The sequence below is a fragment of the Tachyglossus aculeatus genome, chromosome 16 (assembly GCF_015852505.1).
Source record: "Tachyglossus aculeatus isolate mTacAcu1 chromosome 16, mTacAcu1.pri, whole genome shotgun sequence".
NCBI lineage: Eukaryota > Metazoa > Chordata > Mammalia > Monotremata > Tachyglossidae > Tachyglossus > Tachyglossus aculeatus.
In genome coordinates, this window is record NC_052081.1 from 4,327,941 (window position 1) to 4,354,824 (window position 26,884).

The 26,884-nt window shown below is 49.7% G+C and overlaps 1 protein-coding gene across 4 annotated transcripts in view; it reads right to left on the reverse strand.

Annotated features, from left to right (window-relative positions):
• Window positions 1-1,292: 1,292 nt before the first annotated feature.
• ILDR2 (immunoglobulin like domain containing receptor 2) overlaps window positions 1,293-26,884 on the reverse strand; it is a 67,280-nt gene continuing 41,688 nt past the window's right edge. Inside the window, exons 4-10 of one of the 4 annotated variants that reach the window (XM_038758032.1) lie at window positions 21,274-21,330; window positions 16,914-17,060; window positions 14,751-14,927; window positions 10,454-10,570; window positions 8,277-8,484; window positions 6,303-6,990; window positions 1,293-4,307 (exon numbers count right to left, since the gene is read on the reverse strand). In XM_038758032.1, coding sequence (XP_038613960.1) covers window positions 4,272-4,307; window positions 6,303-6,990; window positions 8,277-8,484; window positions 10,454-10,570; window positions 14,751-14,927; window positions 16,914-17,060; window positions 21,274-21,330 — 1,430 coding nt within the window. In that variant the 3' untranslated portion in view covers window positions 1,293-4,271. Of the gene's footprint in view, window positions 4,308-5,990; window positions 6,991-8,276; window positions 8,485-10,453; window positions 10,571-14,750; window positions 14,928-16,913; window positions 17,061-21,273; window positions 21,331-26,884 lie in introns of those variants that run through there. The other 3 variants (XM_038758031.1, XM_038758033.1, XM_038758030.1) reach the window with 3 other exon arrangements.

Sequence of the window (26,884 nt, forward strand, 5' to 3'; positions counted from 1 at the left end):
GGTCACCTCCTCCACGAGGCCTCACCTCCTCCGGGAGGCCTTCCCAGACTGAGCCCCCTTTTTCCTCTCCTCCTCCCCATTTCCCCTGCCCTACCTCCTTCCCCTCCCCACAGCACTTGTATATATTTGTACAGCTTTATTACTCTATTTATTTTACCTGTACATATTTACGACACTATTTTGTTAATGATGTGCGTTTAGCTGTAATTCTATTTATTCCAATGGTTTTGACACCTGTCTATATCATCATCATCATCAATCGTATTTATGTTTTGTTCTGTTGTTTTGTTCTGTTGTCTGTCTCCCCCTTCTAGACTGTGAGCCCGTTGTCGGGTTAGGGACCGTCTCTATATTTGCCGACTTGGACTTCCCAAGTGCTTAGTACAGTGCTTGGCACACAGTAAGTGCTCAATAAATGCGATTGAATGAAAGAATGAATGGTTCTGGGGTGAATCCCAGACAGGGATAGGTTGTAGCCTGGACTCTGGGGTGCTCACCAGGAAAAGATGGGAGGAGTCTCTGCGGGGATTCGACCCATAGGAGTTCTCCTTGTTTCATGGCTACCGAGCTCCTGACCCTTTAAACCTCTCCAGATCATAGCTCTCCCCATCTTCAACGCCCACCTCCTCCGGCAACTGTTCGGCTTGGTGTATACACTCCCTTCTACAGTCCCACTCATTGTAATCAATCAATCAATCAATCGTATTTATTGAGCGCTTACTGTGTGCAGAGCACTGTACTAAGCGCTTGGGAAGTCCAAGTTGGCAACATATAGAGACGGTCCCTACCCAACAGTGGGCTCACAGTCTAAAAGGGGGAGACAGAGAACAAAACCAAACATACTAACAAAATAAAATAAATAGAATAGATATGTACAGGTAAAATAAATAAATAAATAGAGTAATAAATATGTACAATTGTACCCTGGGCAGTCCCCTCTAGACTGTAAGCCCGTTGTTGGGTAGGGACCGTCTCTAGATGTTGCCGACTTGTACTTCCCAAGCGCTTAATACAGTGCTCTGCACACAGTAAGCGCTCAATAAATACGATTGAATGAATGAATACGGCCTGGAAGTCAGAAGGACCTGGGTTCTAGTCCCAGCTTCACCCCTTGTCTGCTATGTGACCTTGGGCAGGTCATTTCACTTCTCCATGCCTCAGTTCCCTCATCTGTAAAATAGGGATTAAAACCGTGAGCCCCATGTGGGACAGGGACTGTGTCCAACCTGACTAGCTTGGCTCTATCCCAGTGCTTAGTACAGTGCCTGACACACAAGTAACCACTCAACTAATACCATAAAAACTTTAATTTTCTCCGCTTCATGCCCCGTTTCCCATTCTCACCATTCCTCGTAACACAATTTCCCTATCTATCAACATACTCTATTTAAATGCTTGTTCACTTAGCCGTCTTCCCATTCTTTTCTTCTTCTTCTTCTTCTTGTCCTGGTATTTGTTAAGCACTTGCTATGAGTCAAACGTTGTCCTAAGCGCTTGGGTAGATACAAGTTATTTGTTGTCCGTCTCCTCCAGGAGATTGCCAACTCCTTGAGGAGAAAAATTATCTTTTTCTCCTCTATTGTCCTGTCCCAAGCACTTAATACAGTGCTCCTCATGTGGTAGCAACTCAGTAAATGCTACGGATTGACATACTGACCAACAGCCATTTGGTCACCCGCCATTTTTTATTCCCAGCAAAGTACTTGAGGGATTTCACCCCCCATTCTGCCCCATCTCATTTATGTACACATCTACAAATCATTTATTTATATTTATGTCGGTCTCCTCTAGACTGTGAGCTCTTTGTAGGCAGGGGACGTGTCAACCAACTCTGTTGTATGGTACTCTCTTAAGCGCTTAGTACAGTTCTCTACACACAGTAAGCGCTCAGTAGATACCACTGATGGATTGACTGGCCACTCACTGTACCCTGGTCAGGAAAACACCTTTCCCTTACCCCCGTTTTCCTCCAGCGGTCCCCATGGCAGAAACCCCCCTGTTGAATATTGCTTTCTCTCTCGGGCGATGGGGCTGGAAAAATTGGATTATTGATGTAGTCCAGCAGGAGAGTGTGGACAGAGTGTATTCTGCTTCCCCTTGTTGTTTCATAAACCTGAGATTGTCTTCAAAAACACTCTAGGAGACGAACGAAGGTTTCCAAGAAGATATTAATTCTCTCCCTTGGTCTCTGTCAGCGTCTCGAACACCACCTTCTAATAATAGCGATATTTCTGGTCTCCGCAGCTGGTAAGAGGACCTCGGAGATGGTGAGAAGGCTGACACAGTGCTCAGTTGGAAGAGATAATATGACGGTCAAATTGCCCGCTTCCACAGGAGGAGTCAGAGAAAAGATACTTGTCTTCTTTCCCAGGCGGCCTCTCGGAGGCCACGAGAGCCGTGAGCGGAGACGAAGCTTGAGAAATGGAGAAGTCGAGCCCTTCCCTGGATTTCTCAGAGCTTTGGAACTGCAGTCTGGAGCCATTCCACTTCTCCAGGAAGGGCCGGTGGGGAGGGGGTGGCCCGTGTTCACCTCCTCTTCCCTGCTCAAAACTCCGAGCGGTGGAATCCCCTTGACATCCGACCACATGACGTGGAAGGCTGGGAAGCGTCACTCTGAAGGCAACTGGGCTGGTGGCTTCGTGATGATGGGAGGTTCCCCTGAACCGGCGACTTCTGAGTACCGGGACTCTGAGGGGAAACGACGGAGATGCTGAAGCCGGAAGAGGCGAACCATGACCTGAAATTTTGCGGCGGTAGGACTGGATCACTTCAGAGTATGAAGAGCAGCAGGCAGCTCCCACCACTTTGACCACCACCTTTCCAGCTGCCAACAGACCCAGTAAATTTTGGGCAACCGGGGCCCCGCGGAAGTGGGAGAGGGGGGCATTTCAGGGCTGTGTTGCCTTCCAACGCCTCATCCGAGAAGCCCTCCTGAAGCCACAGGAGGTCCGACGCTGTGGACGACTTCCACGGGTGAGCAGGACGTATGATGGAACGATGCAGGCGGTGGGTGAGCGGGGCTGGTAGAGAGTTTGGGGTCTCGGGTTGACTGTCGTGGTTAAGGGTGGAGCCATCTCAATGGGACTCCAGGAAGGTAGGCAGAGAGAGGACCAGGCGCGAATCTTACACAGACGTGATTGTTCAAATAACGGGGGGAGAAAGAGAAATCCCTTTTTCCCGAGACCCACCGGGACCGCTGCTTCCGTGTGCGCCCGGCCCTATCGTCCCGGACTTGAGCAGAAAAGCGAGAAGGAACACGAACACACATGCAGAAAAGGAGAATGGAGAATGCGGTCACTTGGTGTCGGAGGGAAGCAGCGTTGAAGTTTTTCTCCCAGCTTCTCATCCCATTTGGTCTCTCTTGCCCACCCTCATTTCCCTTCCTCCCTCCCAGCATCCCTTCTTTCCTCCTTAGTTGCCTGAGGTTATGCCTAGTTGCCCGATGAGATCCCAGCCAGAAAACTGGTGACAATGGGGTTCTGCTTGCGATGTCAAACCAGGGAAACTCAGGCCACCCTGACCCTTGGGCTGTCAAGGCCCAGCTGGTTGTAGGTCACGCGATTAGGCGGAATATAGGAATCTTTATCCCCTTCGGGGGTGACTTTTTAATGGTATTCATTAAGCACTCACTATGTGCCAGGCACTGGACTGAGCGCTGATGATTTTCCAAAAGGCTCGTCTCCCTGGCATTTCGTACCAGCTACAACACGAGTGGGAGATCAGAACAAAATGCAGGGAGTAGAATTACCACCGCTCCCTCGGTCAGGTGTAGCCACCGAGAACCGCGGTACACCCCTCAGGCTATCAGCCCGGGTTATGGATTTTAACTTCCCGATGTTGGCGAAACGGGAAGGGGATGGGAGAGAGGAGGGCACGGGCTTCAGGTCATCTGGACCCGCTAGCAGAAAACCTGCTAATCGGGAGGAAAAGGACTGCTGTACTTGGTGATATACTCCCAAACCCCATGAGCCAAAGAGGATTTGGGGAGAGAAGGGGAGGACAGAGGAAGTCCTGGGAGGCGGGAGGTAGACTCAGTGGAGGATAAAGATTGCGGCAAAGGAAGGTGGCGTTTTTCTCTCTGGGGGCAGGGGGCTGAGGGGACCACCCCCTCTCTGGATTTCCCGATTTGTTTGTGGTTCATCCGATGGGTCTGAGGGAACGGAACCGGCATCCTCCGGGGTTTCCGCCACCCGTCCCACGTCGGCCAATCTCGCTCAGGGTCCCCCCCTCCGTCCACCTCCACCGAGGAGCCGTCGTCTCGGAAACGAACGTCACACCACAAGGGACATCCTGGTGGGGAATTCGTTCTGAGGGAGAGAAGGAAAAGAAGCCGGCTAAAACCGCGGGCGGGCGAGGCAATCTTAGAGACGACGGGCAAGACAAATGGTTGGATGCACTCTTGACCCGGGGAGTGGCGGGCACGGGGTTTGGGATCTGATGAGGTCCTTGGAGGCTAGGTTTGAGGTGGGATGGGAAGGAAGGCTGAGGAAGGAACTGTACTCTCCCAAGCACTTAGCACGATAATAATAATAATAATAATAATGGCATTTGTTAAGCGCTTACCATGTGCAAAGCACAGTTCTAAGCGCTGGGGGGAATACAAGGTGATCAAGTTGTCCCACATGGGGCTCACAGTCTTAATCCCCATTTTACAGATGAGGTAACTGAGGCTCAGAGAAGTTAAGTGACTTGCCCAAGGTCACACAGCAGACATGTGGCAGAGCCGGGATTCGAACCCATGACCTCCGACTCCAAAGCCCATGCTCTTTCCACTGAGCCACGCTGCGTCTCTGCACAATGCTCTGTGCATAGTAAGCACTCAATAAATACCATTGATTGATTGACCGAAAGGGCGACAAACCATTAAATTGACCTCAGACCTGGAATGCTGTTGTCCCTTTTTTCAGATTCTTGTTATGTTGGGGACAAAAATGCCCATCCCCTTGCCTAAATATCTGTTCAAGCCCCTCGCTGCCCTTAACTTCCTTCTTTGCAGAGCATATCAGCCAGGATATATGCCAGAACTTCCATGTCAGGGTGGGGGGACCATGGTGTTTCCTTTGAGGGTCCAGCCCTCGACCATAATGGGCTCAGGGGAGGAACATCTTCTGCAGACCCACGGTCACTACAGCCCCCCAAGCTTGGTCATATATCCTTAAACCCTCTGGAAAAGGATTCTCTCAGGCCTAGTGGATGGAGGATCCAGAAGGATCCGGATTCTAATCCTGCCTCCTCCACTTGTCTGCTGGATGACCTTGGGAGAGTCACTTCACTTCTCTGTGCCTCAGTAACCTCATCTGTCAAATGGGATTAAGTCTGTGAGCCCCATGTGGGACAGGGACTGCGTCCAACCTGATTACCTTGTATCTACCCTAATAATTAATAATAATTACGTTATTCATTAAGTACTAACAGAGTGTCAAGCACTGTATTAAGTGCTGGGGTGGATACAAGCAAACTAGGTTGGACACAGTCCCTGTCCCTCATGAGGCTCACAGTCTCAGTCCCCATCTATTTTACTTCAGTACCTCATCCATTTTAGAGATGAGGTAACTGAGGCCCAGAGAAGTAAAGCGACTTGCCCAAGATCACACAGCGGACATGTGACCCTAGCACTTAGAACAGTTTGGCACGTAATAAGCGCTTAACAAATACCATTATTATTATTCCTCCCTTCCCCAGCCCCTACTTAGAGCCTCATTTGCCTCCTTCCCAGGCCACCTTGCAATTCCCAGCTCCAGGGTGTCTTTCCATTCTACCTCCTTCAATCCCAGGGGGGCCATGGACGGTCCTCACAGAGTCCAGGGACACACAGGCACACCCTTGTAACGTCACGCCTTGTGTCGGGCACGCAGCTGAAGGTCGTGACCTCACACGCACCATTCTGCAGAAGTCCGTCCCTCAAGCGTTCCCTTTTGGTACCCCCCCCCCCCCACCCCGCCGGCTACTCTCCCACCCCACCCCAGACCTGTCAGATCCCCTTCCCAGTTCCCGGGGAACACAGGCATCCCTTCCGAGTCCCGGCACTCGGCGAAGGAGAGAGGCCGGTGGCTGAGGAGAAGAACGCCGGACAGAGAGGCGTCCGATCTCGGGGATGGGCCGTTAGACCGTCCGGTATGAAACCGGACCGATGTCCACCCTCCTTAAATCTCTCCTCCCCTGCACTTCCCCGACCTCGTCGAACTCCAACCCCGGCCACCCCCGGCCTCCCGACCACGGAAAACGTCCCCTGCCTGGTGTTCCCCAGCTCATCCCACTTGAATCAGGAGCGCCAGACACGGCCTCACAGTTTTCCTGGGCACCTCCTTTTTCCTCCTCTTCTCCGAGTTGCTGCGGAAGGACGGCGGGTCTCGGGCCCGGTAGGAAGGCCCGCGGCTCAGCTCCCGCTCGCTGTACGGGGGCAGGGCATCCTCCTCTTCCTCCTCCACCTCTCCCTCCTCCTCTTCCTCCTCCTCGCCCCGCCGTGGGGGGGACGGCTGCCGGCTCCCGGCCTTGTAGGTGCCCGGCGGCGACCAGCCGTAGTAGCCGGTCCCTCTCCGGCTGGGCCTCGAGCCGAGCCTGGAGGCCGTCTCGAGACTCCCGCCTTCGGGCCGGCCCTTCCTCTCTGGGACCCCGCTCAGGTACGCGGGGTCGTACATCTGCCCGGCCCCCGGGGTCCGGCTGACGAGCCGGGGCAGGCGCTGGTCCTCGTCGGTCCGCTTCCGGGGCGGGCTGTAGGCCCAGCCGCGGGCCGGGTCCGTCAGGGGTTCTCGGCTCCGGCTCCTCTGGCTGTAGTAGCCCTCCAGGGAGCCGTCCTGGCACGGCACGGGCCCCCGGGACTCCGACCGCTCGAACCGGCCGCCCCCGCGGGGGTCCTGGCCGCCGCCCCCTCCCCGGCGGGACCCCTGGCTGTAGGACTCCGCGAAGGCCGCCAACTCGTCCATGGAGACGGCCGGGACTCCCGGGGCGAAGTTCTTGCGGGACAGCATCTCCGACTTGGACCTCTGTTGGCTGAGGGCGGGAGAGGGACAGAAGGGAGGTGGGCGTGAGGCGAAACCCCCCCACCGATCTGAGGCAGCGTGTTCTCTGGTGGCTTCCACCCAGCCCTCACGCTCCGCTCCTCTAAAGCCAACCTACTCAATGGACCTCGATCTCCTCTGTCTCTCCCCCAACATCTCGTCCGCATCCCACCTCGGGCCTGGAACGCTCTCCCTCTTCACATCCTACTCACCGCCACTCTCCCCTAAAGGCACACCTCCTCCGAGAGGCCTTCCCTAAATAACCTCTCATTTCCTCTTTTCCCCCCGTCTTCTGCGTTGCTCACCGGAACCCCCAGGACCACAGCCCTTATGTCCATATCCGTAATGTATTTATTTCTGTTAATGTCCGTCTCCCTGTTTAGACCGTAAGCTTTTTGTGGGCAGGGAATCAATCAATCAATCGTATTTATTGAGCGCTTACTATGTGCAGAGCACTGTACTAAGCGCTTGGGAAGTACAAATTGGCAACATATAGAGACAGTCCCTACCCAACAGTGGGCTCACAGTCTCAAAGGGGGAGACAGAGAACAAAACCAAACATACTAACAAAATAAAATAGATAGAATAGATATGTACAAGTAGAATAAATAAATAAATAAATAGAGTAATAAATATGTACAAACATATATACATATATACAGGTGCTGTGGGGAAGGGAAGGAGGTAAGATGGGGGGGTGGAGAGGGGGACGAGGGGGAAAGGAAGGAAGGGGCTCAGTCTGGGAAGGCCTCCTGGAGGAGGTGAGCTCTCAGCAGGGCCTTGAAGGGAGGAAGACAGCTAGCTTGGCGGATGGGCAGAGGGAGGGCATTCCAGGCCAGGGGGATGACGTGGGCCGGGGGAATGTGTCTGTTATATTGTTGTGTTGTCTTCTCCCAAGCACTTAGTACAGTGCTCTGCACACAATAAGCGCTCACTAAATATGATTGATTTGAGGAGCCGACGGGTCTGGGTGACCTCAGGCAAGTCACTACACTTCTCTGGGGTTCCCGGCTCCGCCACTTGTTCTTTGGGTGGCCTTGGGCTACTTGGCTTAACTTCCCTCGGTTCCCTCATCTGTGAAATGGGGATGAAGACTGTGAGCCCCATGTGGGACGGGGACTGTGTCCATCTCAGCTTGTATCTACCCCAGCGCTTAGGACAGTGCTTGACACATAGTAAGCGCTTAACAAATACCATTATCATCTTCTCTTCCCCATCCCCCCAATTCCCACTTCCCGCCATCCAGGGCCAATTCCCTGCCCAGCGAAAGCCCCTCACCTGTGCCTGAAACTCTCCCTCTCATCCCGGCTGTAATCGGAGCCCGAGGGGGCCCTGCCAGGACCCCCCACGACGCCCGTCCAATACTCGGGGTCCTCCTCCAGCTCCCCCGGGCCACGGGGCGGTTTTCTCCGCGTCTGCCGGTAAGACTGGCGGAAGTTCCCTTCGTCCTCGTGCAGGGAGCTGAGCTCAGAGATGGTGGTGTTGTCTGTAGGGCAAGACCCGGCTCCCCGTTAATAGTTAATAAAAATCACGGTATTTGTTAAACCCTGGTCATGGGTTCTAATCCCAGCTCAGCCACTTGTCTGCTGTGTGACCTTGAGCGAGTCACTTGGCTTCTCTGGGCCTCAGTTACCTCATGTGGAAAATGGGGATTGAGACCAAGAGCCCCATGTGGGATAGGGGCTGTGTCCAACCTGGTTAACTTGCATCTACCCCCAGGGTTTAGCACAGGGCCTAGCATATAGTAGACACTTAATAAGTACCATAAAAATGTCACTTAACTTCTTTGTACCTAATTTTCCCCTTCTGTAAATGGAGATTAGTACAGTAAGTGCTTAGTACAGTGTTCAGCATACAGTAAGCGCTCACTAAATACGACTGAATGAATGAATTAAATACTCGTTCTCCCTTTCCCTTTAGACTGTGAGCCCTGGGTAGGCCAGGGACTCTGTCCAATCTGATTCTATTGGATTTACCTCAGGGTTTAGTACAGTGTTTAAGTGAAGCAGCACGGCTTAGTGGATAGGGCACGGGCCTGGAAGTAAGAAAGACCTGGGTTCTAATCCCATCTCCCCCTGTTCTCTGCTGTGTGACCTTGGGCAAGTCCCTTTACTTCTTCGTGCTTCAGTTCCCTCATCTGTAAAATGGGGATTAAGACCGAGAGCCCCATGTGGGACAGGAACTGTGTCCAAGTTGATTAACTTGAATCTATCCTAGCACTTAGTACAGTGCCTAACAAATACCATAAACTTCCCCCTGAACAACAAAAAAATCATAACTTCTCTATACCTAATTTTCCTCTTCTGTAAAATGGGGATTAAATACCTGTTCTCCTTTTCTCTTCAGGTCATGAACCCTGTGCTAAGAAGGGACCCTGACCTATCTGAACGTATTGGAACTACCTGGGGTTTAGCACAGTGCTTGCGTAAAGTAAGTGCTTATTCAATACCACAGTTATTACGACTATTATTAATGGAGCTTGGGGCAGACTCCCCTGGCCCCAGAATCTCTGCCTCCCTCCCTTCCCTCCTCTAACTCAACTAGCCCACAAAGGGGGTCTGGACCTCTGGGTTCTTGACTTTCCGGGTTAGAGATGGTCTTTTTATAGGGCTCTAAGTGGGAAGGAGCAGCGTCCGTGGAAAGGACGGATTTAGAACCGCAGCAAAGATTTTGCTTTCCCTTCATCCGAGCGGGGCCGCTTTGCAAAACCTTTCGCCTCTGATGAATTAAAGGGGGGCGGGAGGGTGGGGAGAGAGGACAGGGGGAACATCTCTCCCCGCCAACCTCCTCCTCTCCCTTCCCCCCGGCCCCCGGATAACCAGCCCCTACATGTCAGGCCTCTGGCCCACGTGGGCCCTTAATGATATACCCTGGGAACCTCAAACTAAAGAATCAGCCCAGTCAGCCATGACAGGCCCAGGGTCAGACGGTGAGGAGGGAGCGAACCTGCGGCCTACGCACTTGTTAATTAAAAGGTCCCTTCAAAAGAAGAGGCGGCCCCCTTTCCCTCATTCCCCCGGTCTCAGCTTCCAACTCTTGGGTCCGCTTGCTGAGAATTCATCCGGCCCATTTGGCTCTGTTTCTCCTCCCTCCCGGAGAACCTAGCAGAGTTCAACTACGCAGGCCTTAATGAGCTGATGATTAAACCTTCTCCCCTCAGGGTCGCGGATTGTTTTTTTTCCTTTTTCTTTCACGTTTAATGATTCCCTAGCGATTGGAGAGTTTGTGTCTCTGGGTTCCAAACCAGACTGGACGGGATGTCTCCGGGTGGCATTAAATGATGATAATAACTGTGGTATTTGTTAAGCGCTTCCTAGGGCCTAAGGGCTGGACGGACGGACAGGTGGACGCCCCCCTGGGGGAGTCGAGGAGTGTGGGGGGCGCCCCTGATTTAAACCAGCCTCCGGGCGGTTCTCACAAGCCGACAACCCGCCGGAGAGCGATGGACCGCTCACATCTCTCTCGCATCCTCCTGGCCGGATCGAACTGAGCCAGTTCTTTCTCGACGTAGTACAGGACCTTCATGGAGTCCCTCTCCTTGTCGGCCTGGATCCGGTAGCCTTTTCGCACGGCTGAGGGGAGAAGAGCAGACGTAACGATCGAGCAGTCAATCAGTCAATCAATAAATCGTACGTACTGAGCACCTACTGCGTACTGAGCGCTGGGGAGAGTACGTACAACGGAGTTGGTAGACATGAGTTGTATTGAGTGTTCGCAATGCGTGGAGCACTGTACTAAGAGCCTGGGCTTTGGAGTCAGAAGTCATGGGTTCAAATCCCAGCTCTGCCAATTGTCAGCTGCGTGACTTTGGGCAAGTCACTTCACTTCTCTGGGCCTCAGTTACCTCATCTGTAAAATGAGGATGAAGACTCTGAGCCCCCCGTGGGACAACCTGATCACCCTGTAACCTCCCCAGTGCTAAGAACAGTGCTTTGCACATAGTAGGTGCTTAATAAATGCCATCATTATTATTACAATATAACAGAGTGCTAGACCCGAATCCTACATATGAAGTGCCTATTACTGAGTGCAGAGCACTGTACTAAGCGCTCGGGAGAGCACAATACAATAATGATAATTGCGGTATTTGTTTAGCGCTATTTGCCAAATCCATACTAAGCACTGCAAGATAATCAGGTTCCACATCGGGGTCACAATCTAAGTAGGAAGGAGAACAGGGATTGAATCCCCATTTTGCCAGTGAGGGAACTGAGGCATTGAGAAGTTAAGTGACTCAATACAAAAGAGGTTTTTTGATTTTTTTTGTTTTTAACGGCACTTACTAAGTTCCGGGCACTGTTCTAAGCGTTGGGGTAGATACGAGCTAATCAGGATGGACACAGTCCCTGTCCCACATGGACTCAGTCTTAATCCCCATTTTCCAAATGAGGTCACTGAGGCATAAAGGAGTTAAGTGACTTGCCCAAAGTCACACAGCAGACAAGTGGCAGAATCAGACTTCGGAACCCAGGTCCTCTGATTAACTGGCCCATGCTCTTTCCCCTGGACCATGCTGCTTCTCTGTGTTGCATTAACGATAATAATAATAAAAATAATAATAAAAACCAGAGTTGATAAATATGTTCCCTGCCCACAAGGAGCTTACAGCCTAGGTGGGAGTTGGGGCTATTTTAAAACCTCAAAATTGTGACTTATAGGTCTTAGTGCTCAAATCCTTCCTCTGCCTGGCATTCCCTTCCTTTTCAAATCCCCCAAACCATAGCTCTCCCCATCTTCCAACTTCCCAGACTCTCACCATTCCCAGAAAGTCTTCCTGGTTAATTTCCATCCCTCACCCGCTCAGGTCACGTCACCACAACAACCAACAGAGTTTTCTCAAATCAAAGGGTGGAATGGGCCGCCCTGGCTTTTGGTTAAATCGCACGCTGCAAAAAAACACACACCACAAACACACTCACACACATACACGCCGCTGGAATATCAAATTTTTCCGAGCTCTAATCACAGTCCCTGAAAGCCACCCACTCATCCGCTCGCAGGTGCACTGATTTTTCCACATGAGAGCCGGCTGGGAATCTCTTGAGGTTTTTATTTTTTCCTTTTTTAATTTAATGCATCCCAGCACACACCTTCCTAATGACACCTTCTCCTGCGGGTTTGTTCCCGAATCCTTTCCTGGAGGCAATTATTAGTGATAGTGATTTTTATCTATCAAACAAAGGCTCCTCCTCCTCGACAGCGGTGTCCCTAGACGTTTCACTTGAAAAGCAATTAGCATCCAGGGACCTGGTGGTCCAATGGGCAGGTAAGTGATACCACAGTCCCTGGCTAACTTTCTGAGTCACGGGGAGCAGATTAGAATAATAATAATAATAATAATAATATTAATAATAATGTTGGTATTTGTTAAGCACTTACTATGTGCCAAGCCCTGTTCTAAGTGCTGGGGGAGATATAAGGTTGTCCCATATGGGGCTCACAGTCTTTATCCCCATTTTCCAGATGAGGGAACTGAGACCCAGAGAAGCGAAGTGACTTGCCCAAGGTCACACAGCTGACAAGTGGAGGAGCCGGGATTAGAACCCATGACCTCTGGCTTCCCAGCCCGGGCTCTTTCCATTGAGCCACGCTGCTTTTCTATTCACTGGGTCTCAGTTTCCACATCTATATAATGGGAATAATTGAGGAGTTGTCTGTAGGAATGACAGGTCTGGCACTCAGTACCTTTAGAGTAGTAGTAGTAGTGATGGTGGTAATAATAATAATAATAATAATAACTATAATCATGGCATTTATTAAGTGCTTACTATGTGCCGAGCACTGTAGTAAGCACTGGGGAAGCTACGAGTTCATCGGGTTTCACATCACAGTCTAAGTAGGAGGGAGAACAGGTATTGAATCCCCATTTTGCTGATGAGGGAACTGAGGTACAGAGAAGTGAAGTGACTGGCCCAAGGTCACACAGCAAACAAGTGGCAGAGCAGGAATTGGAACCCAGCACCTCTGAATCCCAGGCCCATAGTTTATTTATATTAACGTCTGTCTCCCCCCTCTAGACTGTAAACTCACTGTAGGCAGGGAATGTGTCTGTTATATCGTACTCTCCCAAATGCTTGGTACAGTGCTCTGCACACAGTAAGTGTTCAATAAATTCATTCATTCATTCAGTCGTATTTATTGAGCGCTTACACTGTGCAGAGCACTGTACTAAGCGCTTGGGAAGTACAAGTTGGCAACATATAAATATGACTGATTGACTGACCGACTGACTTAGCTGCCCTGCAGCGGGAAGCAGGGTGACTAGTGGGAAAGGACTGAGCCTGGGATTTAGAGCACCTGAGTTCTAATCCCGGTTCTGCCTCTTGTCTGCTGTGCAATCTTGGGCAAGTCACTTCACTTCTCTGGGCCTCAGTTCCCTATTTTTTTTTAACGGTGTTTGTTAAGCCCTTACTATGTTGCAGGCACTGTACTAAGTGCTGGGGTAACAATAATGATAATTGTACTTGTTCGGTGCTTACGTTGTGCCAAGCACTGTTCTAAGCGCTGGGGTAGAAACAAGTTAATCCGGTTGGACACGGTCCCTGTCCCACATGGGGCTCACAGTCTCAATCCCCATTTCACAGATGAGGTAACCGAGGCCCAGAGAAGTGAAATAACTTGCCGTACCCACCAACTCGGTTTTACTGTACTCTCCCAAGCGCTTACTAAGGCTCTCGGCACACTGTAAGCGCTCAATAAATACGACTGATTGACTGAACCTCACACACGGACCACGCGGTCTATAGCCTACTGTCTCACTTCCTGGAGGCCGCAGCGTGGCTCAGTGGAAAGAGCCCGGGTTTGGGAGTCAGAGGTCATGGGTTCTAATCCCGGCTCCGCCACTTATAGGCTGTGTGACTTCGGGCGAGTCACTTCACTTCTCTGGGCCTCAGTTCCCTCATCTGTCAAATGGGGATTGAGACTGTGAGCCCCACGTGGGACCACCTGATCACCCTGTATCCACCCCCAGTGCTTAGAACAGTGCTTTGCACATAGTAAGCGCTTAGCAAATGCCATCATCATCACCTCTGTTGTTGGCCAAGGGCGTTTAGATTTAAGATGTCCGATAGCTCCATCCCGTCCCCGAGGCCGCGTGAGTTAAGATTCCTCCCTCCCTCCCTCCTCCTCCGCCCCCACCAGTCCGAATCGAGCTTCTAATTATGCCGGCATTCAGCCTAATTATAAGACATTTGCATTTGTTATCATTTGCAGTCACTTACCATGGTGATTTGGGAATCTAAGTATCTGTTCGTCCTCCCTCTTAGATCATGACTGGATCTGATCTTGATTATCACGGACCGGGAATTACCATGTGGAGAAGTAGTGTGGCTTAGTGGGTAGAGCACTACCCACTAGGCCTGTCACAGGAAGTCCTAGCTGCTAATCCCAGCTCTGCCACTTTCATTCAATCGTATTTACTGAGCGCTTACTGTGTATAGAGCGCTTGTCTCCCGGGAGAACTTGGGCAAGTCACTTCACTTCTCTGGGCCTCAGTTACCTCATCTGGAAAATGGGGATTGAGACTGTGAGCCCCGTGTAGGACAAGGACTGTGTCCAAACTGATTAGGTTGTATCTAAGCTCGTTGTGGGAAGGGAACGTGTCTGTTGTATTGTTATGTTGTCCTCTCCCAAGTGCTCAGTACAGTGGTCTGCACACAGGAAGCGCTCAATAAATATGATTGATTGATTGATTGATTGATTGGTTGACGAGGGAGAGGAGAGCGTCGAGGCCTTGGGGAGTGCGTGAGTTACCATTCTGGCTTCCTCCAATGGAGTCGCTCGGGGCGAGGGGTGGAGCGTGGGGCTTATCCATCAGCATGGCCGAAGAGGAGACGCTGCCCACGGGGACGGAGGGGATGTAGTATGGACCGGGGGCGCTGGAGATGGCAGGAGGGTACCCGGCCTTGGCGGCTTTTCCCGCTTCATACACTGCCATGGGAGATGGAAAAGGACAGAGGAAATCACATCCCCGCCCTCCCCCATCCTTCCGAACGCCCACCCCGTAGCCCCCTGAGCAATCTGAGGAGAGTTCGCACTGGTCATCCTCTTCCCTCCCCCGACTCACTCGACCCAAACCCACCCAGTTTCTTCTTCCCCAGAGGGCCGCCATTTTGGTTTTCCAAGTTTCAGCTCGGGAAAGTTGGACCGGCATTCCCTCGGGCTTGGGAAAACCCGTTCTTTCAATAATAATAACTGCGGTATTCGTTAAGCGCTTACTATATTAGGTTGGTATTTGTTAAGCGCTTACTATGTGCAAAGCACTGTTCTAAGCGCTGGGGTGGATACAAGGTAATCAGGTTGTCCCACGTGGGGCTCACAGTCTTCATCCCCATCTTCCAGATGAGGGGACTGAGGCCCAGAGAAGTCAAGTGACTTGCCCACAGTTACACAGCTGACAAGTGGCAGGGCCGGGATTTGAACCCACGACCTCTGACTCCAAAGCCCGGGCTCTTTCCACTGAACCACGCTGCTTCTCTGCTACTATATGCCGGTCACTGTACTAGTCACTGGGGTAGATACAAGATAACTGGTTTGGACACAGTCCCTGTCCCACACGGGGCTCACAGTTTTAATCTCCGTTTTACTGATGAGGGAACCGAGGCCCAGAGAAGTGAAGTGACTTGTCCAAGGTGACTCGGCGGACAAGCCGCAGAGCCGGGATTAGAGCTCAGGTCCTTCTGACGCAAAGACCGGGGCTCTATCCACTAGGATACCCTGCTCCACCCTGCCTGGCAGTCACTGAGGTCAAGAAGACTTGACTTTTAGACTGTGAGCCCACTGTTGGGTAGGGACTGTCTCTATATCTTGCCAACTTGTACTTCCCAAGCGCTTAGTACGGTGCTCTGTACCCAGTAAGCGCTCAATAAATACGATTGATTGATTGTCCCGAGGTGACCCTTGGGTACCGGCCATCTCAAGGTCAAAAGCTATCTCGTGACCACCTGAGCGGAAGTGAGGGTGGGATACGGCCCCCACGACCAAATCTGCTAGATTGACAGCCCAAGCTGGGAATACAAAAGGTGTCCCTCGCCCCCGTGCCAATCAAATTAGGTATGGAGGAGGCGGGGAGGGCAGAGATTGGATAGACTGAGGCCAGAAGCTGGAATGGCCTAGGGGCACAGGCAATAAATACCTGTCGCCTCTGACCTTCGGGATCAGAACACCAGGACACGCAGCAGCAGGAGCAGCCGCAGCCCACGTGTCTCTCCCTGCCCAGAAGGCCAGATGCCCGCTCTACAACCAGAACCAACACACTGAGGCAAGGGCCGCGGGATGGGTGAGTGTCTCGTGGGTGGGACCCAGGTATCCCGCTGCTGATGGGAATTATGAGTGGATTCCTCCCATGTAGGGAGAGCACACTGTGAGAGCTAGCCGCCCACCACGTGCACGGGGAATGTAATGAATCCTTCCCATGTGGGAAAGTAAGTGGATTCTTCCCGAGTGGGAAGCGCACACGGGTGAGAGTTAACCAACCCACCCACGTGCGATTAACGGATGATTGTGTTCCTCCCCTGTAGGGAAGCTCTAATATTGCTAATTGATTGTATTCCTCCCGAAAGGGAAGCTCAATCCATTGCGCCTAAACAATTACATAAATTCAATTCACCTCGCGGAATCAATTTTATATAAAACTTAGGCTTTCCGTCCCCGGCCTCTCTCTCTCTCGCCTCGCCGATCACTGAACAAACCCGTCCCCGGATGACGGGTGACGTTGATTGAAAGAAGAAACCCTGGGGCGGGGGGTCAAATGCTTCGTTGACCGGGGGGGATCGGGGCTGAAAAGTCTCTCCGGTCAACCTGGCCGCCGGAGAGGTAGAAAGGTGTGGACACGCCGTGGCTTGTGGGGGAGATGAGAGGTTTTGGGGGAGAGGGCGTAGGGGACGGGCCCCCGGGGAGGATGATCTGGTCACTCACAAGCCCTCGGGCAGCAGCAGGAATCCGGGCAACACGGACAACGGACGTAACAGCAGCAACTGTGTGGGCAGCACTGGCACCAGCAGATGCCCACCAGCAGGAAGAAGAGGAGAACTCCCAGGATGACCAGGCCGACGAACACCCACTCTGGAAGCACAAGGGGAAGAGGCCGCGCTCTGAGTCGGAACGTCATCGGGTGCGGGGGCGCGGGCTTGGTTTCGCTCCTCTTACGCCAACCTATTCCCTTTCATTCATTCGTTCAATAGTATTAATTGAGCGCTTACTGGGTGCAGAGCACTGAACTAAGCGCTTGAGAGAGGACAAACAGCACCTGTATATATGTTTGTGCAGATTTATTACTCTATTTTAGTTGTCCATATTTACTATTCTATTTATTTTGTTAATGATCATCATCATCATCAATCGTATTTATTGAGCGCTTATTATGTGCAGAGCACTGTACTAAGCGCTTGGGAAGTACAAATTGGCAACATATAGAGACAGTCCCTACCCAACAGTGGGCTCACGGTCTAAAGGTCTAAATGATGTGCATCTAGCTTTATTTCTATTTATTCTGATAATAATAATAATGGCATTTATTAAGTGCTTACTATGTGCAAAGCACTGTTCTAAGCGCTGATGACTTGACACCTGTCCACATGTTTTGTTTTGTTGTCCGTCTCCCCCTTCTAGACTGTGAGCCCGTTGTTGGGTAGGGACCATCTCTATATGTTGCCAACCTGTACTTCCCAAGCCCTTAGTACAGTGCTCTGCACACAGTAAGCGCTCAATTCATTCATTTATTCATTCAATCGTATTTATTTCTGTATTTATTTTACTGGTACATATTTACTGTTCAATTTATTTTATTTTGTTAATATGTTTTGTTTTGTTGTCCGTCTCCCCTTTCTAGACTGTGAGCCCGTTGTTGGGTAGGGACCGTCTCTATATGTTGCCAACTTGTACTTCCCAAGCCCTTAGTACAGTGCTCTGCACACAGTAAGCACTCAATTCATTCATTTATTCATTCAATCGTATTTATTTCTATATTTATTTTACTTGTACATATTTACTGTTCAATTTATTTTATTTTGTTAATATGTTTTGTTTTGTTGTCCGTCTCCCCTTCTAGACTGTGAGCCCGCTGTTGGGTAGGGACCGTCTCTAGATGTTGCCAACTTGGACTTCCCAAGTGCTCAGTCCAGTGCTCTGCACACAGTAAGTGCTCAATAAATACGATTGATTGATTGATTGATTATATCCACATCCATCATTTGTTTCTTTATATAAATGCCTGTCTCCCCCTCCAGACTGTAAGCTTGTTGTAGGCAGAGAATGCGTCTACCAACTCCATTGTAGTGGACTCTCCCAAGAGCCTAGTACAGTGCTCTGCACGTAGTAAGCACTCAGTAAATACCATTGATGGATTATAGGACAAGGACCCTATTCATTCAACAGACTTTCCCTCCTGAAACTCGCCACCTTTTATTCCTTTTAAAAATAGTAATCGTGGCATTTGTTAAGTGCTTACCATGTGCCAATCAATCAATGAATCGGAGAAAAGACCATCAAATCGGACACATTCTCTGTCCCGCAAGGGGCTCACTTCTTAGCAGGAGGGAGATCAGGTATGGTATTCTTATTCTATTCTATTTATTTATTTATTTTATTTTGTTGGTACGTTTGGTTTTGTTCTCTGTCTCCCCCTTTTAGACTGTGAGCCCACTGTTGGGTAGGGACTGTCTCTATATGTTGCCAACTTGCACTTCCCAAGCGCTTAGTACAGTGCTCTGCACACAGTAAGCGCTCAATAAATACGATTGATGATGATTCTACGGGTGAGGAAACAGAGGCCGGAAGAAGTTAAATGACTTGCCCAAGGTCACACAGAAGGTAAGTGGCGGAGCTGGGGTTTGGAACCCAGGACCCTTGACACTCAGGCCCGAGCTCTTTCCACTGGGCCACACTGCTTCTCTTTTGTACAATTCCTTTTAGTCTATCTCTCCTAGCTGTGATTTATTTTAAAGCCCATCTCCCCCCATGGACTGTAAGCTCCTTGTGGGCAGGGAATTACATCTACCCATTCTATGATTTTGTACTTTGTCGAGCACTTAATACACTGCTCTGCACACGGTAAACCCTCAATAAATACCACTGACTGAGGTATTGATTCATTGCAGAAGTATGTGGGGTTTGAAATAGGACACCAACGATGATAATAATAGTGGGATTAATTAAGCACTTTTTAATGGCATTTAATAATAATAATAATGATGGCATTAATAAATGCCATCATTATTATTATTATTCTTGTACTTCCCAAGCACTTAGCACAGTGCTCTGCACACAGTAAGCGCTCAATAAATACGATTGAATGAATGAATGAATTTATTAAACACTTACTATGTGCAAAACACTGTTCTAAGCGCTGGGGAGGTTACAAGGTGATCAGGTTTCCCATGAGGGTGCTCACAGTCTTCATCCCCATTTTCCAGATGAGGTCACTGAGGTCCAGAGAAGTGAAGTGACTGGCCCAAACTCACACAGCTGACAATCGGCGGAGCCGGGATTTGAACCCATGACCTCTGACTCCAAAGCCCGGGCTCTTTCCACTGAGCCACGCTGCTTCTCTGCTGCATTTGTTAAGAGCTTACTATGTGCCCGGCACTGTTTTAAGCGCTGGGGTAAATACAAGCTAATCAGGTTGGACACGGTCCCTGTCCCACCTGGGGCTCCTAGTCTCAATCCCCATTTTACAGATGAGGGAACTGAGGCCCAGAGAAGTGAAGCGACTTGCCCAAGACCACCCAGCAGAGAAGTGGCAGAGCCGGGACTAGAACCCAGGTCCTTCTAACTCCCAGGCCCGTGCTCTATCCACTAGGCCACGCTGCTTCTCTGAGCACTTACTATATGCCAAGTACTGTGCTAAGCGCTGGGGCGGATACAAGATCATCAGCAGCTATTGGTGCGGTTGACTGCCCCAAGACTCTCTGCCCTTGCTCAGATGGTCCTAACATGGCGTGGTGGAAAGATCATTCATTCAGTCGTATTTATTGAGCGCTTACTGTGTGCAGAGCACTGTACTAAGCGCTTGGGAAGTACAAATTGGCAACATATAGAGCCCAACAGTGGGCTCACAGTCTAGAAAATGCGGCTGGGAGTCAGTTCTACCCCCAGTTCTGCCACTGGCCTGCTGTGTGACCTTGCGCAGGCCACTTAACCTCTCTGGGTCTCCTCATCTGTAAAATGGGAATAGGGCACCCTCTCTCTCGTCTACCTCGTGAGCCCCTGGGTGAGTTGGAAACTGCGCTTAGAACAGTGCTTTGCACATAGTAAGCGCTTAATAAATGCCATTAAAAAACAAAAACAAAACAACTGTATCCGATCTGATTACGTTGTAGCTACGGTAGTGATTGGCACAGAGTATGCACTTCATAAATGCCATCATTATTTCAAAGCCCCGTGTCAGCGAGCCCTTCTTCAACCCTAGGATAGAATTCCAATATTGCCGCCTCTCCCGAAGCACCAAGGCCTAGCGGATGGAGCAGGGGCCTGGGCGTCAGAAGGACCTGGGTTCTAATTCTGCTCCTCCGCTTGTCGGCTGGATGACCTGGGAAAAGTCACTTCACTTCTAGACTGTGAGCCCTTCTAGACTGTGAGCCCACTGTCGGGTAGGGGCCGTCTCTATATCATCATCAATCGTATTTATTGAGCGCTTACTATGTGCAGAGCACTGTACTAAGCGCTTGGGAAGTACAAATTGGCAACATCTAGAGACAGTCCCTACCCAACAGTGGGCTCACAGTCTAAAAGGGGGAGACAGAGAACAAAACCAAACATACTAACAAAATAAAATAAATAGAATAGATATGTACAAATAAAATAAATAAATAAATAGAGTAAAAAAATGTTTTTTTATATATGTTGCCAACTTGTACTGCCCAAGCGCTTAGTACAGTGCTCTGCACACAGTAAGTGCTCAATAAATACGATTGATTGATTGATTGATTCTCTGTGCCTCCATTAGCTCCTCTATAAGCTGTGGATTACGACTGTGAGCCCCAGGTGGGACGGGGACTGTGTCCAACCTGATTAGCTTGCCTCCCCCCCCAGCGCTTAGAACAGTGCTGGACACACAGTAAGCGCTTAACAAATGCCATCGCCGCTATTATTACGCCAAAGCAGCCGGTTCATCCGGAGAAAGTTCACAGACACGGATGCTTCTTTCCTAACATGCACACACGCATACGCACACCGACATATCGTAGATCGGCTGGGAGATTAGTGGTCAGTACAGAGCTGGACAGACAGATGGACAGGATAGAAGAACAGGTCAATAAGGAGTCAAATCATGGAATACCTGACATAGTATCCACAGCGAAACTGGGCAAGAGATCAGCAAGCAGCCCTGTCCTGCCTGCAGCCGGCAAGAGAAAGAGAAGAAGGAAAGAGGTTACTCTAGGGAAAATGCAGCTCAAAGATCGAGAAGCAGCGAGTCCTGGGTTCCAATCCTGCTCCCCCAACCCACTTGCTGTGTGGACTTTGGGAAAGTCCCTCAACCGCTCTGGGTCTCAACTCCCTCATCTTTAAAATGTAGATTAAATCGCCGCTCACCTTCCTCCTTCAAACTCCGCATCTGTTGTGATTACCCTCTATCTTTGTGGGCAAGGATCTCAGCTCTGCCAATTGTCAGCTGTGTGACTTTGGGCAAGTCACTTCATTTCTCTGTGCCTCAGTTCCCTCATCTGTAAAATGGGGATTGACTGTGAGCCCCCCGGGACAACCTGATCACCTTGTAACCTCCCCAGTGCTTAGAACAGTGCCTTGCACATAGTAAGCGCTTAATAAATGCCATCATCATCATCATCTACCAATTTTATTGTGTTGTTCTCTCCCAAGCTCTCGGCAGAATGTTCTGCACATAGTAAACACTCAATAAATACCACTGATTGACTGATTTGGGAATTTTGAATAGAAATAAGATGCTAAGCTAGCTGTGGGCAGGGAATGTGAGCATGTCCGCTTATTGTTGGATGGTGCTCTTCCAAGCGTTTTAGTACAGTGCTCTCCACATTCATTCATTCATTGTCATATTTATTGAGCGCTTACTGTGTGCAGAGCACTGTACTAAGCGCTTGGAAGGTACAATTCAGCAACAAAGAGAGAAATCAGCATTCGATAAATACAATTGAATAAATGAATGAATGAGTTAATAATAATAATAATGATAGCATTTGTTAAGTGCTTACTATGTGCAAAACACTGTTCTAAGCGCTGGGGGGATACAAGGTGATCAGGTTGTCCCACGTGGGGCTCACAGTCTTAATCCCCATTTTACAGATGAGGTAACTGAGGCTCTGAGAAGTGAAGTGCCTTGCCCAAGGTCACACAGCAGACATGTGGCGGAGCAGGGATTCGAACCCATGACCTCTGACTCCAAAGCCCACGCTCCTTCCACTGAGCCACGCTGGTTCTCTATTTGCAGGTGTGTATATAAGAATTGCAGGTGTGTATATGTGACTGCCAGCATTTGCTTCTATCTCAACTATTCATATTGTCAATATCAGTGGTATTTACTGAACGCTTACTAGGTGCAGAGCACTGTTTTTTATAATGGTATTTGTTAAGCACTTACTACGTGCCAAGCACTGTCCTAAGCGCTGGGTTAGATACAAGGTAATCAGCTTGGACACAGTCCCTGTCCCACATGGGGCTCGCAGTCTTAATCCCCATTTTGCAGATGAGGCACTTTAGGTCCAGAGAACTGAAGTGACTCGCCCAAGGTCACATGGCAGAAAAGTTGGTCCACAACAAGCTCACCAGAGGAAGAATCCTACCCACCTCCCTCCCGGCTCCGGCACATGTCTGCTGTGTGACCTTGGGCAAGCCACTTAACTTCTCTGAGCCTCAGTCACCTCATCTGTAAAATGGGGATTAACACTGTGAGCCCCATGTGGGACAACTTGATCTCCTTGTATCCACCCCCAGCGCTTAGAACAGTGCTCTGCACATAGTAAGCGCTTAACAAATGCCATTATTATTATTATTATTATTATTATTATTATTATTATTATTTCTGAAACTAAGGCGACTGTCTCTGATCAGGAAAATCACCACAGAGCATTCTGAGGAATGAAAAACACACCGCCTTTGGCTTCCTAGTCGGTTCCTCTGAAAGAGTTCCTGGAGTTCAAACAGTGGCAGCAAATGCATTTAGATTCAGGCGGCACTGGCAAGCACTTGGGAATCAACCCAATTCTTCCAGCTTTCCGTGTAAGAGCGGCAATCTCAAGTGGCATTGAATTGCTTAGAAAAGGATGGAATGGGAGCTCTTCAAATAAAAGATCTTTTGTTTACTCCTTTCAAACTAACATCTAGCTTTTCACTGGAGCGTCTCCTGGCCCAGAATCCTGTGTGAATCCCCTCTTTAAAGAAACGACCGCGTGCGCAAGAGTTGATGAAGCAAATACTAACATGGACCCAAGACATCAGCATTGCAGAGATCACATCACGGGAAGCCAGCGTGGCCTAATGGAAAGAGCCCGGGCCTGGGAATCAGAGGACCTGGACTCCCGTCACCTTGGGTAAGTCACTTCACTTCTCTGGGCCTCCATTTCCCCATCTGTAAAGTGGGGATCCAATCCCTGTTCTCCCTCCTCCTTAGACCGAGAACCCCGCGTAGGACAGGGACCGTGTCCGACCTGATTAACGTGTATCTCCCCCGTACTTAACAAAAATAATAATAAAATAACAACAGTGCATTAGAATTCAGACAGTCCTCTTTGGAGCTCGTAAACTAAAGCCCAGTGAACGTCAATAAAATTGGGAATCTGTGTCACATTCATCGAAATACATGAGGCTTATTTATATCATGGCCGTTAGAGGAACACTCTGTTCGTAGAAAAAGACCTAGAACTCCAGACTTGAGAGTTCGAGAGCTGGCTGGCTGAGTTAATAATAATAATAATAATAATAATAATAATAATAATGGCATTTATTAAGCGCTTACTGTGTGCAAAGCACTGTTCTAAGCACTGGGGAGGTTACAAGGTGATCAGGTTGTCCCACGGGGCCTCACAGTCTTAATCCCCATTTTACAGATGAGGTAACTGAGGCACAGAGAAGTTAAGTGACTTGCTCCAAGTCACCCAGCTGACAATTGGCAGAGCCGGGATTTGAACCCATGAACTCCGACTCCAAAGCCCGGGCTCTTTCCACTGAGCCACAATCTGGGCAAGTTTCTTAACTCCTCTGCCTCTCCCTTCCCCCTCTGTTGAGTCGGAACAGTCAATCTCCCAGGAGTGCCACAAGGGATCAGTTCAATAAATCATTCCGCTCAGGAAATGACAGTTCTGAGGCTGGTGTTGAATATTTTTGTGGGTTGACAGCCTCTTCGCATTATTGAAATTACAAAGCTCAAATCCAAACATCTCTTTTCCCATTCAGATATCACGGATGGGATCACCCTCACCGCACGCTGCCATCAAAATCAAAGATTACCACAGAAGCGCGTAGATTCAAGCCAAAGAGGGAGGTACTTATTCACCCAGCAGGAAGTAAGAACTCGGAATTTGTTACGCCGGGAAGTTGTGCGGGGAGAAAATGTCAGTTTGGTCCAAGACTGGTTAAAGTAAAGGCAAGGACAGTGGGATATCGGGGGAAATGGTAGGGATTTTGGAAGGTAACCCCTTCCAAAGTGACCACCACATTATTTTCCCATCATCTTTTGGTGCCTCTAAAAAGAGAGGATGCTGGTTTATTTGGGCCACTGTTCTAGCCTGTGGTCCTGCTACTGTGAAGCGTCAATGTATAGTGGAAAGAGCATAGACTAGACCTAGTCTATTTTACCTCCTCTATAAAATGGGGATTAAGACTGTGAGCCCCACATGGGACAACCTGATCACCTTGTAAATTCCCCAGCGCTTAGAACAGTGCTTTGCACATAGTAAGCGCTTAATAAATGTCATTATTATTATTATTATTATTAGTGGAAAGAGCACAGGGCTGGGAGTCAGAGGGACCTCGGTTTTAATCCCGGCTCCGTCGCTTGTCTGCGGTGTGACCCTGGACAAGTCACTTCCCTTCTCTGGGCCTCTGTTACCTCACCTGTAAAATGGAGATGATGACATGTGAGTCCCATGTGGGACGTGAACTGTGTCCAATCTGATTAGCTTGTCTCTACCCCAGTGCTCAGTATAGTGCCGGGCACGTAGTAAGCACTTACCAAATACCGTAAAAAAAAAAGAAGGCTGGAGTTCTAAGTCGGTGGCACTGGCCCTGCAGTGTGATCCTGGAGAGGCCATGTGACCTCTCTGGGCCTCAGTGACCTCTTCTGTAAAATGGGGATAATGATATGATGATATCAGCCTGTAAGGGCTCTGGAAGAATAAAAGTGCTTCTTTCATGCACAACTACTTTCCTAACCCTGAGAAGCAGCATGGTTTAGTGGAAAGAGCCCAGGCTTGGGAGTCAGAGGTCATGAGTTCTAATCCTGCTCCGCCACCTATCTGCTGTGTGACCTTGGGCAAGCCACTTACCTTCTCTGTGCCTCAGTTACCTCATCTGTAAAATGGAGATTAAGACTGTGAGCCCCACGTGGGACAACCTGCTGACCTTCTATCTACCTCAGCACTTAGAATAGTTTTTGGCACATAGTAAGCACTTAACAAATTATCATTAACCCTAATTCCCCATTCTCCTACACCTAGTCTCACTTTTGAAATTCAGAGAAAGTGGCCAAGATTCCTTTTCAAGGCCTGAGCAGAGAGACCTCTGCTCCTGCTGGTTTGCATTTGCAGATGTCTCACTGTACGCGGGATAATTAAAGTCTAATTTTTGAATGCAGGAAACACTGGAAATCATTGAAAAACCCAGCACCGATTAACACTATCGCTCGCTTATGATTACCAGATCTGCCCTAGCTCAGTATGATCTCATTACAGGACACTCATCCTACTACTATAAATGAATAAACAGCAATGAAAATGATTGCCGATATAAAGCGCCGAGGAAACTGAACTTTACAATCCGTGCGTGGACGGGTTTGGCTTTAAGCGGCCGTGGGGTCGGGTGGGCCGGGATAGAGCGGAGCCTTGAGTTTAGGGTTCCTGTGGTGTGATTTTAAGTTGTTTCTTCCAGAGAGGTAGAGATTTATAGATCGGCCTCTTCGTGCAACCCGCAGCCCTGGGAAAATCAAGTCTCTGAAAAACACTGGGGGATTGTGTGGCTTCTTATAGGTCTCCCATTGTCCTCGGCCTCTTCTTCCCCTCTCTGTGAGCGAGGGCCTCATTCTATGGAGGAGTTCCCAGTATCCTTCGGAAGAGTTGATTCGGCGTAATCCCTGCTAAGGGTCGCCTCTTGAACCCAAACGTGCCTCACTTGAATAGCGCAGCTGGGCTCTGGGTAGATGGAATGAAGGAAACCGACCTGTTTTTATTTTTTTTTTTCAATGGTATTTGTTAAGCGCTTATTACGTGCCGGGGCACTGTACTAAGCGCTGGGGTAGATACAAGCTAATCGGGTCAGACACAGTCCCTGCATAGGGCTCACCGTCTTAATCCCATTTTACAGATATGGGAAATGAGAAGTGAAGTGACTTGCCCGAGGTCACCCAGCAGACAAGCGGAGGAGCCAGGATTAAAAACAGGGCCCTTCTGACTCCAAAGCCCAGGCTCTATCCACTAGCCAGTCGTTGGGTCAATCGTATTTATTGAGCGCTTACCATGTGCAGAGCACCATTCTAAGCGCTTGGGAGGGTACAATACGGCGATATAACAGACACTGTCCCCGTCCACAACGAGCTTACAGTCTGGAGGGAGAGGCAGATGTGAATAGAAATCAATAAATTGCAGAGATGGATATTAGTGCTGGGGAAGTGGGAGGGGGAATGAATAAAGGGAGCAGGTCAGGGTGATGCTAGGCCTCGCTAGACGCTGCCTCCCTTTCTGTCCGGAGGCCGAGCCGGTAGATGG